Source organism: Triticum urartu, chromosome 2A (genome assembly GCF_056163025.1).
Source record: "Triticum urartu cultivar PI428250 chromosome 2A, HENAU_Tu73, whole genome shotgun sequence".
Taxonomy (NCBI): Eukaryota; Viridiplantae; Streptophyta; class Magnoliopsida; order Poales; family Poaceae; genus Triticum; species Triticum urartu.
Genome location: NC_141874.1, coordinates 116491428 through 116511045, shown reverse-complemented (window position 1 = coordinate 116511045; position 19618 = coordinate 116491428). Strand labels below are relative to the sequence as shown.

The 19618-nt window shown below is 44.9% G+C and overlaps 2 protein-coding genes across 3 annotated transcripts; both read right to left on the bottom strand.

The window, feature by feature from the left end:
- Window positions 1–6806: 6806 nt before the first annotated feature.
- On the bottom strand, window positions 6807–10590 carry LOC125541211 (uncharacterized). Of its 2 annotated transcripts, XM_048704675.2 has the most exons (3): window positions 10120–10590; window positions 8772–8846; window positions 6807–7125 (listed from the first exon to the last, which is right to left on the bottom strand). In XM_048704675.2, the coding sequence occupies exons 1-3, from the start codon at window positions 10484–10486 to the stop codon at window positions 7028–7030; spliced, it is 540 nt and encodes a 179-aa protein (XP_048560632.2). In that variant the 5' UTR covers window positions 10487–10590; the 3' UTR covers window positions 6807–7027. The 2 variants fall into 2 exon arrangements, 1 of the variants encoding a protein (XP_048560632.2); XR_015615871.1 differs by lacking the exon at window positions 8772–8846 and having other exon boundaries at window positions 10120–10258.
- A 3584-nt stretch (window positions 10591–14174) lies between these two features.
- On the bottom strand, window positions 14175–18056 carry LOC125541210 (uncharacterized). Its single transcript, XM_048704673.2, has 3 exons — window positions 17636–18056; window positions 16252–16326; window positions 14175–14592 (listed from the first exon to the last, which is right to left on the bottom strand). The coding sequence occupies exons 1-3, from the start codon at window positions 18000–18002 to the stop codon at window positions 14528–14530; spliced, it is 507 nt and encodes a 168-aa protein (XP_048560630.2). The 5' UTR covers window positions 18003–18056; the 3' UTR covers window positions 14175–14527.
- Window positions 18057–19618: the final 1562 nt, after the last annotated feature.

Below are 19618 nucleotides of genomic sequence, written 5' to 3'. Positions count from 1 at the left end.
TATGGAGAGTAATGACTTCACATATAAAGAGTATGATGAATAAAAGTTGTTGAGAGTTGACAAACATAGTTTTGGTCATCATTGCAATTAATAGGAAGTAATGAAGAAAGAGAGGTTTTCACATATAAATATACTATCTTGGACATCTTTTATGATTGTGAGCACTCATTAAAATATGACATGCTAAAAAGTTGATGTTGGACAAGGAAGACAACGTAATGGGTTATGCTTTCTTACATCCGAAATAAATTATATTGTCATGGATCATCCAACATGTTGAGCTTGCCTTTCCCCCTCATGCTAGCCAAATTCTTTGCACCAAGTAGAGATACTACTTGTGCTTCCAAATATCCTTAAACTCAGTTTTACCATGAGAGTCCACCATATCTACCTATGGATTGAGTAAGATCCTTCAAGTAAGTTGTCATTATTGCAAGCAATAAAAATTGCTCTCTAAATATGTATGATCTATTAGTGTGGAGAAAATAAGTTTTATACGATCTTGTGATGTGGAAGAAATAAAAGCACGAACTGCATAATAAAGGTCCATATCACAAGTGGAAATATAAAGTGACGTTCTTTTGCATTAAGATTTCGTGCATCCAACCATAAAAACACATGACAACCTCTGCTTCCCTCTGCGAAGGGTCTATCTTTTATTTTTGTCCTATACCTTATACAAGAGTCATGGTGATCTTCACCTTTCCCTTTCTACATTTTATCCTTTGGCAAGCACTGTGTGTTGGAAAGATCCTGATATATATAACTAATTGGATGTGGGTTTTCATAAACTATTATTGTTGACATTACCCTTGAGGTAAAAGGTTGGGAGGCGAAATTATGAGTCCCTATCTTTCTCTGTGCCCGATTAAAGCTCCATACCCATAAGTATTGCGTGAGTGTTAGCAATTGTGAAAGACTAAATGATAGTTGAGTATGTGGACTTGCTGAAAAGCTCTTATATTGGATCTTTCCGATGTTATGATAAATTGCAATTGCTTCAATGACTGAGATTATAGTTTGCTAGCTTTCAATGAAGTTTCTGATTCATGCTTTACATTGTGAATAGATTATTACTTTAGCATAAGAAATCATATGACAATATATATATATATATATGTTGTTCTAAGAATGATCATGATGCCCTCATGTCCGTATTTTATTTTATCGACACCTCTATCTCTAAACATGTGGACATATTTTTCGTTATCGGCTTTCGCTTGAGGACAAGCGAGGTCTAAGCTTGGGGAGTTGATACGTCCATTTTGCATCAAGCTTTTATATCTATATTTATTGCATTATGGGCTGTTATTACACATTATGTCACAAAAATTATGCCTATTCTCTCTTATTTTACAAGGTTTACACGAAGAGGGAAAATGCCGGCAGCTGGAATTCTGAGCTGGAAAAGGAGCAAATATTAGAGACCTATTCTGCACAACTCCAAAAGTCTTGAAACACCACGAAAGTCAGTTTTGGAATAAATAAAAAATATTGGGCGAAGAAAGCACCAGAGGGGGGCCACCCACCGTCCATGAGGGTGGGGGCGCTCCCTACCCCCCTGGGCGCACCACCCGCCTCGTGGGTCCCCTGGTAGCCTTCGGTGCCCGTATTTTGCTATATGAAGTCTTTTGCCCTAGAAAAAAAATCAGAAGGAAGCTTTCGGGACGAAGCGCCGCCGTCTCGAGGCAGAACCAATCTAGGGCTCCGGCGGAGCTGTTCTGCCGGGGAAACATCCCTCCGGGAGGGGGAAATCGTCACCATCGTCATCACCATCGATCCTCTCATCGAGAGGAGGTCAATCTCCATCAACATCTTCACCAGCACCATCTCATCTGAAACCCTAGTTCATCTCTTGTATCCAATCTTTGTCTCAAAACCTCAGATTGGTACCTGTGGGTTGCTAGTAGTGTTGATTACTCCTTGTAGTTGATGCTTGTTGGTTTATTTGGTGGAAGATCATATGTTCAGATCCTTTATGCATATTAATTCCCCTCTGATTATGAACATGAATATGATTTGTGAGTAGTTACATTTGTTCATGAGGACATGGGGGAAGTCTTGCTATAAGTAACCATGTGAATTTGGTATTCGTTCGATATTTTGATGAGATGTATGTTGTCTTTCCTCTAGTGGTGTCATGTGAACATCGACTACATGACACTTCACCATTGTTTGGGCCTACGGGAAGGCACTGGGAAGTAACAAGTATATGATGGGTTGCTAGAGTGACAGAAGCTTAAACCCTAGTTTATGCGTTGCTTCGTAAGGGGCTGATTTGGATCCATATGTTTCATGTTATGGTTAGGTTTACCTTAATACTTCTTTTGTAGTTGTGGATGCTTGCAAGAGGGGTTAATCATAAGTGGGATGCTTGTCCAAGGAAGGGCAGTACCCAAGCACCGGTCCACCCACATATCAAGTTATCAAAGTAACGGACGCGAATCATATGAGCGTGATGAAAACTAGCTTGACGATAATCCCCATGTGTCCTCGGGAGCACTTTCCTTTATATAAGAGTTTGTCCAGGCTTGTCCTTTGCTACAAAAAGGATTGGGCCACCTTGCTGCACCTTGTTTACTTTTGTTACTTGTTACCCGTTACAAATTACCTTATCACAAAACTATTTGTTATCGATAATTTCAGTGCTTGCAGAGAATACCTTACTGAAAACCGCTTGTCATTTCCTTCCGCTCCTTGTTGGGTTTGACACTCTTACTTATCGAAAGGACTACGATAGATCCCCTATACTTGTGGGTCATCAACCATCTGCAAAGCTATCGCTGCCCCGAAGAAGAAAACATCGACAAGGATTTGTAGAAACTTTGAAGACCACTAACGTCGGTTGAATCCACTCATATCCATCAGAAACCTAAACCAATTGTAGGAGAACGTTGGAATGCTTGGTTACACCTGGTCTGTAGGTTGATGGATGTTCATCTTTCAGACCAGGCAAATAAAATTAGTTGGAAGTTAACCATAAATGGATTATTCTCTGTGAAATCCATGTATCTGGACTTAATTGACTCTGGGCCATTGTTGAGGTCTTTGCACATGGAAGATTAAAGTTCCACTCTACATCAAGATCTTTAGGTGGTTCGTCCACAAAGGAGTCATCTTGACCAAAGATAATCTGATGAAAAGGAATTGGGTTGGTAACCCCAAGTGTTGTTTTTGTGATCAAAACGAAATGATTAAACACCTCTTTCTCGAGTGTCCACTTGCAAAATTGTTATGACGATCTATTCATATAGCTTTTAACATCCAACCTCCAATGAGCATAAACACGTTATTTGGGACGTGGCTTAATGGAGTAGACATACACATAGCTAAACATATTCGGATAGGGATATGTGCTTTATTATGGGCTATATGGAACACTAGAAATGATATGATTTTTAATGGTACAACATTCACCAATCTTTTGCAGCTTATCTACAGAGCTACTGCCTGGATCCATTTGTGGTCGTTACTCACTCATGCAGACTACAGGGGTCCTATGGTTATTGGGTGCAACCGCTGGGAGACAGTAGCACGGGTTATCTTCAGCCGATTTGGATGGCGAGTTAATAATAGGCTAGGTGTGTAGGCATCGTAGCCTGTTCTTTATCGCTAGATGTGGCGCCTTATTGCCGGTTGTGGCGCTTTACATATTTATTTTCTTCTTTTTTTGCTCGAATTTTGTGCTTCCTTGGATGTTAAGACTCTGTTATGATTTCTAATAATATGGCTGCATGCATCGACTGATGCAGAGGCCGGAGGTATTCCTCCTTTTCAAAATAAAAAATATGGGATATCAAAATAGAAAACCCCATACTATTGACTTGGAGATGAGATACACAATCTAACCTAAAAGTCAGCATGCATTGTCTTTGCATTACACACCTATGTGGTGCATTTCATGTGTACTTATATATACTTGAAAATGGACCACATGGTTTGGGGCAAAATACTCACAATGATGAGCAAGATTAAATTTCAAATGGTGATAATAGCAACATAAATTGAAGATGGTGTTGGACTATTGTATATTGTGCTACTCCCTCTGTCCCATAATGTAAGACGTTTTTTTAACAATAGTGTAAGATAAAAAAAACGTCTTTCATTATGGGACAGAGGGAGTATATAATTTGCTGGCTCCGTCATTTATAGACATTTGTTTTCTGTCAATTGCTTAAATTCCAGAAGAGGAAAAGAAAATTGCAGAAAAGGATGAGAGCTAAGTAGGGTAGCATGACTTCAGACCTACAACATTAATTAAGTTGATGCCCTATTGGTACCTTAGCACCCCTCTAAAATTTAAGAGATGGTATAGAAGGTAGTTATTTGACTTACAACATGAAATGAATTGCTAAGATGGAAATTTAGAAGGTACGTATTTGACTTACAACATGACTTCAGACTTACAAAATCAATATGTTGCACCTATAAAGAGTTTGCTATCTGACAAGGAGATGATTAAAAAGCTATCTCCTTGTGAAAAATATACATTAAGTACACGTCTGTTGCTATCATCAATTAATCTCTTTGCATATTAGATCAAGTCTCCTACTTGAATATTATGTGTTCTTGAAGGAAATATGCCCTAGAGGCAATAATAAAGTTGTTATTTATATTTCTTTATATCATGATAAATGTTTATTATTCATGCTAGAATAGTATTAACCGGAAACTTAGTACATATGTGAATACATAGACAAACAGAGTGTCCCTAGTATGCCTCTACTTTACTAGCTCGTTAATCAAAGATCCTAGCCATGGACATGTGTTGTCATTTGATAGATGGGATCACATCATTAGAGAATGATGTGATGGACAAGACCCATCCATTAGCTTAGCATAATGATCGTTTAGTTTATTGCTATTGCTTTCTTCATGACTTATACATCTTCCTATGACTATGAGATTATGCAACTCCCGAATACCGGAGGAACACTTAGTGTGCTATCAAACGTCATAACGTAACTGGGTGATTATAAAGATGCTCTACAGGTGTCTCCGATGGTGTTTGTTGAGTTGGCATAGATCGAGATTAGGATTTGTCACTCCGATTGTCAGAGAGGTATCTCTGGGCCCTCTCGGTAATGCACATCACTATACGCCTTGCAAGCGGTGTGACTAATGAGTTAGTTGCGGGATAATGCATTACAGAACGAGCAAAGAGACTTGCCGATAACGATATTGAACTAGGTATGGTGATACCGACGATCGAATCTCGGGCAAGTAACATACCGATGACAAAGGGAACAACGTATGTTGTTATGCGGTTTGACCGATAAAGATCTTCATAGAATATGTAGGAGCCAATATGAGTATCCAGGTTCCGCTATTGGTTATTGACCGGAGATGTGTCTCGGTCATGTCTACATACTTATCGAACGCGTAGGGTCCGCACGCTTAATGTTCGATGACGATTGGTATTATGAGTTATGTGATTTGATGTACCGAAGGTTGTTCGGAGTCCCGGATGAGATGACGGACATGAGAGGAGTCTCGAAATGGTCGAGACATAAAGATCGATATATTGGAAGGCTATATTCAGACATCGGGAAGGTTCCGAATGATTCGGGTATTTTTCGGAGTACCGGGGAGTTACGGGAATTCACCGGGAGAAGTAATGGGCCTTATTGGGCTTTAGTGGAGAGAGAGGGGAGAAGGGCCAAGAGGTGGGGCGCGCCTCCCCGCTGCCCAAACCGAATTGGACAAGGGGTGGGGGCGCGGCCCCCCTTTCCTTCTCCCTCTTCCTCTCTTTCCTTCTCTCCTACTCCGAATAGGAAAGAGGAGGGGAATCCTACTTGGACTGGGGAGTCCTAGTAGGATTCCCCACACCTGGAGCGCCTCCTTAGGGCCGGCCACCTCTTCCCTCCCCTTCTTTATATACGTGGCCAGGGGGCACCCCATAGACACACAAGTTGATTGTTTAGCCGTGTGTGGTGCCCCCTCCATAGATTTCCACCTCGGTCATATCGTTGCAGTGCTTAGGCGAAGCCCTGCGCCGGTAGCTTCATCATCACCATCATCATGCCGTCATGCTGATGAAACTCTCTCTCGACACTCAGCTGGATCTAGATTTCGTGGGACGTCACCGAGATGAACGTGTGCAGCTCGCGGAGGTTCCGTACCTTCAGTGCTAGGATCGGTCGGATCGTGAAGACGTACAACTACATCAACCGCGTTGTTATAACGCTTCCGCTTACGGTCTACGAGGGTACGTGGACAACACTCCTCCCTCTCGTTGCTATGCATCACCTAGATAGATCTTGCGTGTGCATAGATTTTTTTTAAACTACCGCGTTCCCCAATAGTTCTGACATGATCTTCCAAGATGTTTGAAAGGGGATACAAGCAAGAACATTGATCTATAAACATAACAGGGAAGGAGGAGGATGGAAATAAATATAAATGTATTCTCACACACATATGAGTTGTTATTGTCGTACAAGTGGAACAATATTTGTACCTCTTAATATTTTCGGTATGATGCCCACAAGTACGAATGCAAAATACAACAATAGGAGGAGGCACAGAAGGGAGTCCACCTAGCAAGAAGGAAGGTGTCCAGGGCTAAAAAATTGAGAAGGGAAAACCCATGGCCAATCGTGAAACACATATTTACATAGGGAGTGGAGGCATGGTTGGACCCACCTCACCCCAATCCTAATTAGAACACCTTGTCTTCCACAGCCATGTGAAGACATGCAACACTGCCTTGCAGGTGCGCTGGGATAGTGTGACGCCCTCGATTCAATCGTACACTAATCATACACGCAAATGTATACGATCAAGATCAAGGACTCACGGGAAGATATCACAACACAACTCTAGACACAAATTTAAATAATACAAGCTCTATATTACAAGCCAGGGGCCTCGAGGGCTCGAATACATAAGCTCGAATACACAAGAGTCAGCGGAAGCAACAATATCTGAGTACAGACATAAGTTAGACAAGTTTTTTCCTTAAGAAGGCTAGCACAAAAGCAACATCAATCGAAAAGGCAAGGCCTCCTGCCTGGGAGCCTCCTAACTACTCCTGGTCGTCGGCGGCCTCCACGTAGTCGTAGGCACCCTCAGTGTAGTAGCAGTTGTCGTCAAAGGTGGCGTCTGGATCCTGGGCTCCACCATCTGGTTGCGACATCCGAGAAGAATGGAAAAGGGGGAGCAAAGCAACCGTGAGTACTCATCCAAAGTACTCGCAAGCAAGGATCTACACTACATATGCATCGGTGTCAATGAAAAGGGGTAGTATATGTGGACTGAACTGCAGAATGCCAGAAGAGAAGGGGAAGGCCTAGCATATCGAAGACTAGCATCTTCTAGAATCCACCATCTTGAAGCAACAGGAGGGAGTAGAGTAGCATAACGTAAAGTAGTAGAAGTGTTATCAACCTCGGCCAGAGATCCTTTCTCGACTCCCTGCAAGAAAGCAATCCCAGAGCCATACTATCCAGTTCCAATCATAATCCAATTCTCATCACCATTCGTTTTCTCATCACAATCCATTTCTCATCACAACTATCCAGTTCTAGTTGTATCGATCGGGATACAACTCCAAGTGTCCGTTACCGTAGGACAGGCTATCGATAGATGTTTTCTTCCCTGCAGGGGTGCACCAACTTACCCACCACGCTCGATTAACTCCGGCCGGACACACTTTCCTGGATCATGCCCGGCCTCGGCCAAACAATACACCGCAACCCGACCTAGGCTTAATAGAAAGGCCAGCACACCGGACTAAACCTATGCCCCCAGGGGTCATGGGCCATCTCCCTGGAAACTCCTGCACGTTGCGAGGGCGGCCGGTGAGCAGACCTAGCTACCTCCTTCAAAAAGGAAGGTGCTTACCAGTCCAACCCGGCACGCGCCGCTCAGTCACTGACGTCTATTAAGCTTCGGCTGATGCATACGACGTAGAACGCCCATACTATGCCCACGTGATGGTTAGTGCTATCAGGCCAGAGGCCCCTCGGATCAAATATCCAAATCGTAGTGGATTAGGAACGCGCGGTAACAAGCAGAGACTCACGAAAGATGTGACCCCGTTGCCCTGTCTCGAGGACTTGCGGCAAGGGCTAGGAATGCCCGACCACACCTCGTAATTATCTCGCGGGCACCCTCCAGGTCAACCCGTCTCCACATCAGTCGCAATTAAGCTCGCGCAGGTACCCCTCAGGGTCGACCCGTCTTTAGTAACATGGCTCAGTGCAAAGTCATAGTAACCATAGTAACTGTGTGTCTAACACCAAGGGGAAAATCCGAGGAATCACCCCCGGTGAATCCCACTCGATCTTATCATCAAGGTGAACGTAAGAGGAACCACCCTCGAGGTTCACACTTGAGGGGTTGCACGACAGAGCGGTAACATAAGTGGTTAAGGAGGAAATCACCCTCGATGACCTCTACCATATAGCTACACTACAGAGATCTCATCAGAAGTGATGTAAGAGGTTCCACCCTCGGCACTCGACGGTAACTCTGCAAAGTTGTCCAACTAGGGGGGGTGATGTGCGGTGTCGAGGCCTGGACGTCGATCACGATGATCGAGTCATCGAACATAAAGCGGGGCAACTGGGACAAGGTGGGGGTCACTGATGGATCACTAACCAACCTATACTAAGCAGTTTAGGATAAGCAGGTAAGGTATGAAAGCAGGTAACAACAACAGGCTATGCATCAGAGTAGGATCATACATAAAGCAGTAGCAGTTCTAATGCAAGCATGAGAGGGAAATAAATGGGCGATATCGAAAGGCTCAAGGGGGGTTTGCTTGCCTAGTTGCTCTGGCAAGAGAGAGGGGTCGTCAACACCGTAGTCGTCCTGGGTAGCAGCGGCGTCGGTCTCGTAGTCTATCGGAGAGAAGAGGGTGAAGAAACAATAAATATTAAGCAAACAGATGCATAGCGATGCATAACATGACAAGTATAGGTGCTAGGTGGGTGCCCTAACGCGCTAAGAGGTGGTACCGGTGAAGGGGGGAAACATTCAGGAAAATATCCCCGGTGTTTTGTGCTTTCGGACAGATAAAACGGAGGGGGAAAGTTGCGTGTTTGCTATGCTAAGAATGCGTGGCAGACGAACGGGCTGCGTATCCGGGTTCGTCTCGTCGTTCTGAGCAACTTACATATATAAAGTTTTTCGATCCGGGCTATGGTTAATTTTCTATGATTTTTTAAAAATTTAACAATATCCTCAAAATCCCTGAAATTCTACTAAGTCTGAGAATTCGAAAGTTTAAAACATCACTTAGCTGTTTTCTCGAGACTATAGCTATTGTTCTGTACATCCTATGATTTTGTGCCTTATATCAATTGTGAGCACTTCTCTGCGATCTACATGTTAGTATCACTTCCATCCATATTAGAGGTCATTTGCCTGATTATCAACAGCTCTAAAGTAGGTATGAAAATAAAGCTGTTTTCGATTTTTTTTTTGTTAACAAAACATAGAACTTTATGATTTTCATAGGAATTAATCCACGCATCGAAAGGATTTGGTTCAGTGGAAACATTTGAGTCTTGTCAAGTGTACTATCTCCCAATAATATTTTTGCTCCTGTTAGAAGTTGTTTAGCCACTGTTTAGGGGCAGTCCAGGGGTTACTCGATGTGAAATTAAAAAAGCTAGCTACTAATCTAAAAAGTGCCAGGTCTCATCCAGAGACCCAGCCGGCCATAGGCACACACACAGGACGCAGCATAGCACACATCACACACAGAGCACGCACACACACGGCCATGGAGAAGCAGCGAGTAGTAGCAATACAGAGCAGCAGCAAGCGGCGCTAGCAAGCAACGCTAGCAAAGTAGCGGCGGTGCAGCAAGCAAGAGAAGCAGCAGTGCAAGAACAGCAAGAGCAGCAAGAAGCTAAAGCAGAAGCGGCAACTAGCATCAGTGGAGCGGCAAACAGCGGGCAAGCAACACGAGCAACAGCGCACGGGCGCGCGTGTACGGGATAGACGCGGGGCGTGGGTGAGGCGCACAAGCGCGCAGCCAGGGGCGCCGCGGGACGCAGGGCAGGCGCGCGTAGGAGCAGGTCCACGGCCACGGCCAAGATGAGCTCGGGGACGACGGCTACGGCGCGGATCGAGCAGGGGAAAAGGGGGGCCGGGAGAGGAACTCACGGTGGAGCTCATGGACATGGTTGGAAGGTGCAGGGGTGGCTGGACGCGCCGCGCTCGTCGACGAGATGCGGCAGCCGTGCGGAGAAGACCGCGCGATGGCGAGGCAGCAGTCCGTCCGAGCTCCAACCGAAAGGCGAGGGCGACGGAGACGACGATGGCGGAGCTCCTCGACGTATTGGCGCGACGAGTGGAGGCCGGTGGCCGCGGGATCGACGACGATGACGACGACCGCGAGTTTGGCCTCTTCCAGGTCGTCGGATATGAGTGAGGAGAGGGGATTTGGGGGACTAGGGTTACCAGGGAGAGAGAGGGGAGCTCGGGGCGTCAAGTAGGCGCCGGGGTAAGCCGCAGGATGTCCAACACGCATCCACAGCCGCGGCCATGGTGGTCGGATGTGTGCCACGACCTCCTGCTGTGAACAGGGAGGTGGATGGCTCTTGGTGGGCTGGGCCTTGTGTGCTGAGGCCACTTATGGCCCAGTGGCACAATAGGCTTTATTCATTTTCTATTCTTTTTTGTTTTACATTCCTGCTACTGTTTTCTATTTATTCTAGCTACCAAATGAGCTTTGTTACTTGTAAAAATTTGCACATAAATCAAGCACAACAATATTAGATGGCACAAAAAGTTTGGGGCCAAAAGGAGTTGCCTAATTAATTTTAGAAATTGAAAAGGCCAAATTAAATGCTGCTGGAGCACTGAGTTAATTCTCATGGGCATTTTGGGAATTCAGAAGAGGTTGGTTCCAACATGAAAATTACTCAGTGATTATTTTCCACACTTTGAACATTCTAGTTTTCATGTTTGGCAAATTTGAATTTTTGACTTTATTTTCAAATTGAATTTGAATTGGTTTTGGATCAACGTGAGATTAGCAACAATAACAGTGATGACTTGGCATCATTAGTAGGGGATTACTGTAGCTTGACACTAGGGGTGTTACAAATCTCCTCCACTACAAGAAATCTCATCCCGAGATTTAAGTGCGGAAGTAAAGAGTAACTTCGAAAGAACTGACCCTTATAGGGTTAATTATCTGGTGAACAATTCAGGGAATGTGGCAGAAGTGTCTCTCGAGTTGAAACTTAAGAAAACATCGAGGGCAAAATATGAAGGTACAATAGGAAGTTTCAAGCGGATGGACAAACGATTGATACCTGAACCGAGTGTGAGAAAGGAGTTCAGAGCATCCGGAATAGATCATCTCTTAGAAGGTGGCTCGTGACATGATACGAAGCCAAGCGGGAGGAATAACCTTAGAAACAGGGGGTACAGGAGAGTTAGGTTTCGATCCTGTGGAACTGTGGGTTATTGGGCCCACCATGTGGGTTAAAAGTAGAAAGGGCGCTAGCATTTTGCACGGTCATGATAGCAAGGCATGTTAGAGGGCAGCCTGTCAATTATGTCGGTAACAACGTCGGTACCAAGGGCGAGGGACGAAGAGAACCATTTTCCTGCTTGTTGAATGAGGTGGACCAATAGGCAAAGTTCTCGTCCATCGGGGGTTACCAGGATGTCGTCAGCAATAGTAACAGGGTCACACTGACAGAATTGTATACCGAGGTGTTTCCATAAGCAGGGATTTATTTCTGCTTATAACATATATAGATCACAAGAAAGGTTAAGCAAACCAATGGAAAGGAAAATATAATTGTCCAATTAAATAGAACAATGGAAAGGAAAATGTGTTTAAACACATATTTCAGGGGTATATCCTTCCCAAGGACAGACAGAGCAAGATATCCATGACAGGATAGTAAGTAGATAACCAATTAGGTAAAGGGAAAGAAATTTCATGACATTACCCATACAACGGTGTTTGGAAAATTGATAAGAAAATTTAGTACCATTCTTCAAATGTTCTTATTGGAGATCGGATTACCACAGACATGCTTCGAGATAGCATTGACATAGTTTCAAGCAAAGGTCAAACTTTAGATACACCAAGGATCCATCGGAAACAACTTAGAAAATAAGTCATACAATTTTAGCACGAAAAAGATGAGGGTGTGGCCGACGGGCTCAGCCACAATCCATCGACATGCCAAAAAGGATGTATTTCCAAAATTATATGAACAAGTTTGTGTTGGGGAAGGCAAGAATGTTGTCGATGATAACATAAATCATCGAGGGGAAGGATTGTATTTCTCATTCGATTGATATCCTAGAAGAGCTCATAAGGCTGATGATGATCACGACACATTTGTCGAGAGATTTCCTGAAGATGTAATCATTTAGCGACGACACCAAGTCAAAGGAATGATGAAGCAAAAGGTTATTGGAACCATGGGTACGTCACAAACTCGAAATCAAGCTTGTTGTTCAAGGTGAAATGATATGATGAGGAAAATGGACGTAAGCTTAGCTCATCGTCGAAAATTGTGCTCCGGGAAGGAGGACCAGGTGACACAGTTAAAAGTTGACACGATAAAAATATAGCCGACCAGGCTAGGAATGATGTGATGGGGTATAAAGCTTCCCAGTACCAAGTACTAGGTGTAATGCCAGAAGGTAAATCGGAGTAGAGGTTGGACAGGGGAAACAATTTGTAGAGGATAAGTAATTTTAACTTACCCAATGGGATCAAGGAGGAAATATGGCCGAGACCATAACTGCAAGGGATCCAATTTACGATACCAGAAGAATTATTCAAATGATTAAATATCCTTGCAAGAAGCTTTCATGATAAGTTCCACACCGTGTCCGTGGGCATGAACACAAAGGTTCAAGGTCGACTCCCACTTCTACAATGCATAACCTTTCATTTTACTTCTCGCTCTTGATGAAGCTATAGTATTGAACTTTTATCTGACGAAAAGCCAGTAGAGTATAACCCGCGTAACTCTCGAGTTCACACAGATTAGGGAAGGCATAGGTTCAACCCATCGGGGCATCTTAGGAACATATATCATAAATTTTGAGAATAAGTAACACAAGCTCGGTAGTAGAGCATGCTTGAGAAAGTGGAGGATACAATTTACCAAAAGCATTATGTATCCGAGGAAAGGCTCACAAGCTTATTGAATATGAAGAATGTTGTTGGATAAAATCCGAAAAAGGGGTCTGGTGGTCCACAATGTGGATCTGATGTGAGCATCAATATTCAACCAGAGGAAGAAAGAATGCAAGGAGATCAGATTATAGAAACAACTGACTAACTGAGAGCTCAGTTGCAAAGGAATTATGAATTCCAAGACAAGGGATCAGAAGCAATGCTCTGATTAGAGATGGATAGGTAGAATAGCCTTAGAGGTACAATCGATGGCGATTTGATTGATCGAGATTCAACACATGTTAAAATGACGTCTGAGCCGGAAGGATGAATTTTAGGATCTGACTGAGGATTGCGATCATTCGCAACATATTGTATCAACGGACTCAAAATGATAGAGACAAAGGATGACAATAAGATTACTAGACTTATGGTATTAACCATAATGCAAGCAAGCAAGAAATTCAAGAACAAAAGGCTGTTGAGGATTTTCACAAGAACGAATGGTATTACGAAGGCTTTTGTGAAGTACATAAATCAACTGAGGATTAGCGGGTACTTGATAGGTGCACAAAGTTATCCGAAGGGGTATTCAGGTGACAAGGAACTGCAAGGCAGTAAGCTCAGGGGATTCTCGGAACAACGGAGAGCAGTTCAGGGCATCTTGTAATAACAAGATCAATGGGTTAGGATGTAAAATTGGCAAGTGTGTGTAGCTATCCATAAGGATATTTCGGTGGTAGGGAATTGCAAAGGCAACAGGCACAAAGTCTCGAGAGAATATCGTAGAGTATCTTCGGAATCTTCTGATGCAGCAGGCGATCATATGAAATAAGGGGCTCTCCGGGCGGATGTGATCACGAGATCCTAATGCTCAAGTTAGTAAAACCATTTAACCCGATAGAAGAGAGATCAGAGTCCCAGAGTATAGACGAGGAATAAAAGATCCTAATACCACCCAAATGGCAACGTGGGCCCGTAAGGCACACATCCATGTTAGTAAAAGTTTTTCAGTAACTAGACTCGACTTCGGCCAAGGAGTTGGAAAGGGGGCTACCTAAAGGCAGTCGGCTCTGATACCAACTTGTGACGCCCTCGATTCAATCGTACACTAATCATACACGCAAATATATACGATCAAGATCAAGGACTCATGGGAAGATATCACAACACAACTCTAGACACAAATTAAAATAATATAAGCTTTATATTACAAGCCAGAGGCCTCGAGGGCTCGAATACATAAGCTCGAATACACAATAGTCAGCGGAAGCAACAATATCTGAGTACAGACATAAGTTAGACAAGTTTTTGCCTTAAGAAGGCTAACACAAAAGCAACATCGATCGAAAAGGCAAGGCCTCCTGCCTGGGAGCCTCCTAACTACTCCTGGTCGTCGGCGGCCTCCATGTAGTATTAGGCACCCTCAGTGTAGTAGCAGTTGTCGTCGAAGGTCGCGTCTGGATCCTGGGCTCCACCATCTGGTTGCGACATCCGAGAAGAATGGAAAAGGGGGAAAAGGGGGAGCAAAGCAACCGTGAGTACTCATCCAAAGTACTCGCAAGCAAGGATCTACACTACATATGCATCGGTGTCAATGAAAAGGGGTAGTATATGTGGACTGAACTGCAGAATGCCAGAAGAGAAGGGGAAGGCCTAGCCTATCGAAGACTAGCATCTTCTGGAATCCACCATCTTGAAGCAACAGGAGGGAGTAGAGTAGCATAAAGTAAAGTAGTAGAAGTGTTATCAACCTCGGCCAGAGATCCTTTCTCGACTCCCTCCGAGAAAGCAATCCCAGAGCCATACTATCCAGTTCCAATCATAATCCAATTCTCATCACCATCTGTTTCTCATCACAATCCATTTCTCATCACAAGTATCCAGTTCTAGTTGTATCGATCGGGATACAACTCCAAGTGTCCGTTACCGTAGGACAGACTATCGATAGATGTTTTCTTCCCTGCAGGGGTGCACCAACTTACCCACCACGCCCGATTAACTACGGCCGGACACACTTTTCTGGGTCATGCCCGGCCTCGGCCAAACAATACGCCGCAACCCGATCTAGGCTTAATAGAGAGGCCAGCACGCTGAACTAAACCTATGCCCCCAGGGGTCATGGGCCATCTCACCGGGAACTCCTGCACGTTGCGAGGGCGGCCGGTGAGCAGACCTAGCTACCTCCTTCAAAAAGGAAGGTGCTTACTAGTCCAACCCGGCGCGCGCCGCTCAGTCGCTGATGTCTATTAAGCTTCGGCTGATGCATACGACGTAGAACGCACATACTATGCCCACGTGATGGTTAGTGCTATCGGGCCAGAGGCCCCTCAGATCAAATATCCAAATCATAGTGGATTAGGAACGCGCGGTAACAAGCAGAGACTCACGAAAGATGTGACCCCATTGCCCCGTCTCGAGGACTTGCGGCAAGGGCTAGGAATGCCCGGCCACGCCTCGTAATTATCTCGCGGGCACCCTCCAGGTCAACCCGTCTCCACATCACTCGCAATTAAGCTCGCGCGTGTACCCCTCAGGGTCGACCCGTCTTTAGTAACATGGCTCAGTGCAAAGTCATAGTAACCATAGTAACTGTGTGTCTAACACCAAGGGGAAAACCCGAGGAATCACCCCTAGTGAATCCAACTCGATGTTATCATCAAGGTGAACGTAAGAGGAACCACCCTCGAGGTTCACACTTGAGGGGTTGCACGACAGAGCGGTAACGGAAGTGTTTAAGGAGGAAATCACCCTCGATGACCTCTACCATATAGCTACACTACAGAGATCTCATCAGAAGTGATGTAAGAGGTTCCACCCTCGGCACTCGACGGTAACTCTGCAGAGTTGTCCAACTAGGGGGGGGGGGGTGATGTGCGGTGTCGGGGCTTGGACGTCGATCACGATGATCGATTCATCGAACATAAAGCGGGGCAACTGGGACAAGGTGGGGGTCACTGATGGATCACTAACCAGTCTATACTAAGCAGTTTAGGATAAGAAGGTAAGGTATGAAAGCAGGTAACAACAACATGCTATGCATCAGAGTAGGATCATACATAAAGCAGTAGCAGTTCTAATGCAAGAATGAGAGGGAAAGAAATGGGCGATATCGAAATGCTCAAGGGGGGTTTGCTTGCCTGGTTGCTCTGGCAAGAGAGAGGGGCCGTCAACACCGTAGTCGTACTGGGTAGCAGCGGCGTCGGTCTCGTAGTCTATCAAAGAGAAGAGGGGGAAGAAACAATAAATATTAAGCAAACAGATGCATAGCGATGCATAACATGACAAGTATAGGTGCTAGGTGGGTGCCCTAACGCGCTAAGAGGTGGTACCGGTGAAGGGGGGAACATCCGGGAAAATATCCCCGGTGTTTCGCGCTTTCGGACAGATAAAATGGAAGGGGAAAGTTGCGTGTTTGCTATGCTAGGGATGCGTGGAAGACAAACGGGCTGCGTATCCGGGTTCGTCTCGTCGTTCTGAGCAACTTTCATATATAAAGTTTTTCGATCCGAGCTACGGTTAATTTTCTATGATTTTTCAAAAATTTAACAATATCCTCAAAATCTCTGAAATTCTACTAAGTCTAAGAATTCAAAAGTTTAAAACATCACTTAACTGTTTTCTCGAGACTATAGCTATTGTTCTATATATCCTATGATTTTGTGCCTTATATCAATTGTGAGCACTTCTCTGCGATCTACATGTTAGTATCACTTCCATCCATATTAGAGGTCATTTGCCTGATCATCAATAGCTCTAAAGTAGGTATGAAAATAAAGCAGTTTTTGGTTTTTTTTAACAAAACATAGAACTTTGTGATTTTCATAGGAATTAATCCACGTATCGAAAGGATTTGGTCCAGTTGAAACATTTGAGCCTTGTCAAGTGTACTACCTCCCAATAATATTTTTGCTCTTGTTAGAAGTTGTTTAGCCACTGTTTAGGGCAGTCCAGGGGGTTACTCGATGTGAAATTAAAAAAGCTAGCTACTAATCTAAACAGTGCCACGTCTCATCCAGAGACCCAACCGGCCATAGGCACACACACAGGACGCAGCATAGCACACATCACACACAGAGCACGCACACACACGGCCATGGAGAAGCAGCGAGTAGTAGCAATACAGAGCAGCAGCAAGCGGCGCTAGCAAGCAACGCTAGCAAAGTAGCAGCGGTGCAGCAAGCAAGAGCAGTAGCAGTGCAAGAACAGCGGCGACGGCAAGAGCAGCAAGAAGCTAAAGCAGCAGCGGCAACTAGCATCAGTGGAGCGGCAAACAGCGGGCAAGCAACACGAGCAACAACGCACGGGCGCGCGTGTACGGGATAGACGCGGGGCGTGGGTGAGGCGCACAAGCGCGCAGCCAGGGGCGCCGCGGGACGCGGGGCTAGGCGCGGGCAGGCACGCGCAGGAGCAGGTCCACGGCCACGGCCAAGATGAGCTCGGGGACGACGGCTACGGCGCGAATCGAGCAGGGGAAAAGAGGGGGGGGGGGGGGGGGGGGGGGGAGTCGGGAGAGGAACTCACGGTGGAGCTCATGGACATGGTTGGAAGGTGCAGGGGTGGCTGGACGCGCCGCGCTCGTCGACGAGATGCGGCAGCCGTGCGGAGAAGACCGTGCGATGGCGAGGCAGCAGTCCGTCCGAGCTCCAACCGAAAGGCGAGGGCGACGGAGACGACGATGGCGGAGCTCCTCGACGTCTTGGCGCGACGAATGGAGGCCGGTGGCCGCGGGATCGACGACGATGACGACGACCGCGAGTTTGGCCTCTTCCAGGTCGTCGGATATGAGTGACGAGAGGGGATTTGGGGGACTAGGGTTACCAGGGAGAGAGAGGAGAGCTCGGGGCGTCAAGTAGGCGCCGGGGTAAGCCGCAGGATGTCCAACACGCATCCACAGCCGCGGCCATGGTGGTCGGATGTGTGCCACGACCTCCTGCTGTGAACATGGAGGAGGATGGCTCTTGGTGGGCTGGGCCTTGTGTGCTGAGGCCACTTATGGCCCAGTGGCATAATAGGCTTTATTCATTTTCTGTTTTTTTATTGTTTTATATTCCTGCTACTGTTTTCTATTTATTCTAGCTACCAAATGAGCTTTGTTACTTGTAAAACTTTGCACATAAATCAAGCACAACAATATTAGATGGCACAAAAAGTTTTCGGCCAAAAGGAGTTGCCTAACTAATTTTAGAAATTGAAAAGGCCAAATTAAATGCTGCTGGAGCACTGAGTTAATTCCCATGGGCATTTTGGGAATTCAGAAGAGGTTGGTTCCAACATGAGAATTACTCAGTGATTATTTTCCACACTTTGAACATTTTAGTTTTCATGTTTGGCAAATTTGAATTTTTGACTTTATTTTAAAATTGAATTTGAATTGGTTTTAAATCAACGTGAGATTAGCAACAATAACAGTGATGACTTGGCATCATTAGTAGGGGAATATTGTAGCTTGACACTGGGGGTGTTACAGATGGGAGGAAAAGCATCTCCAGAGGCAAATCGAGACACAGACACGTCAACGAATTCTCCGTTGCCAGGCGAGCTGGAGGCAGAGAACGAGATCAGATGGGGTACGATTGAAGATAATAGCGGCGAAGGTGCACCTAGTTTGACTCTGTCGCCATAGAGGTGAGGCCCGACGCTCATTGTTGCATCTCTCTTTCTGTCTCCTTCTGTGCTGCTAGCCTGCTCGTGACGACGGAGTATATATACAAAAGCAACTCAGTTTTTAGAAATTGAAACACATACCTCCATTAATTGCCGCTGGAAAGTGGCGCACATTAGCAACCATGAATGCTTCCATGAACCGATGATTGACTTTTCCCCCTGGTGGATTAGCTTCACTCAGCCGCTTCACCGAACAGCCACAATGACGCTTCAGTTTTGCCCCTCCCTAGAGAATGGAGTCGGCGCATCGGTGAGGCCCCAACGAGCTCGCCCGCATGTGATCGATCCGGGTGCTGCTGGGTATTGCTCACTGCAAGCAATATGGCTCGTGTCGCGTACACCCCCCACTTGACCGCTAACATGGTGGGCCGGCCCATTGAGCCGCCTCGCTCGCTAGCTGTTGCTCACCTGGTCATTCACGTCTTGTTTTTTCCTCAAAAAAATGTTTTGATTTTCCTTCTACGTTTTCACTAATTTGAAAATTACTTATTAATTTTAAAAAGTTGATAAATTCAAAAAGAACTCATGAATTTTAAAAAGGTCATAAATTCAAAAAAGTTCATGGATTAAAAATTGTTCATGAAATTTTAAAATGATCATAAATTGTAAATATTCAAAAATTCGAAAAGCTTCCAAGAACCTGAATAAATTTTGAAAAATCATGAACAAATTTATAATTTGTGAACAAAATTCGAAAGCAGAACATTTTTTAAAATACCGTTTTTGAAAATTTCGAACATGGTTTGAACCTAGGTCATTTTCTGAATAAGTGAATAAAATTAAATTATTAATAAACCTATTAATAAAGCACGCAGTGCTTCCGGCAGTTCACTGTCACGT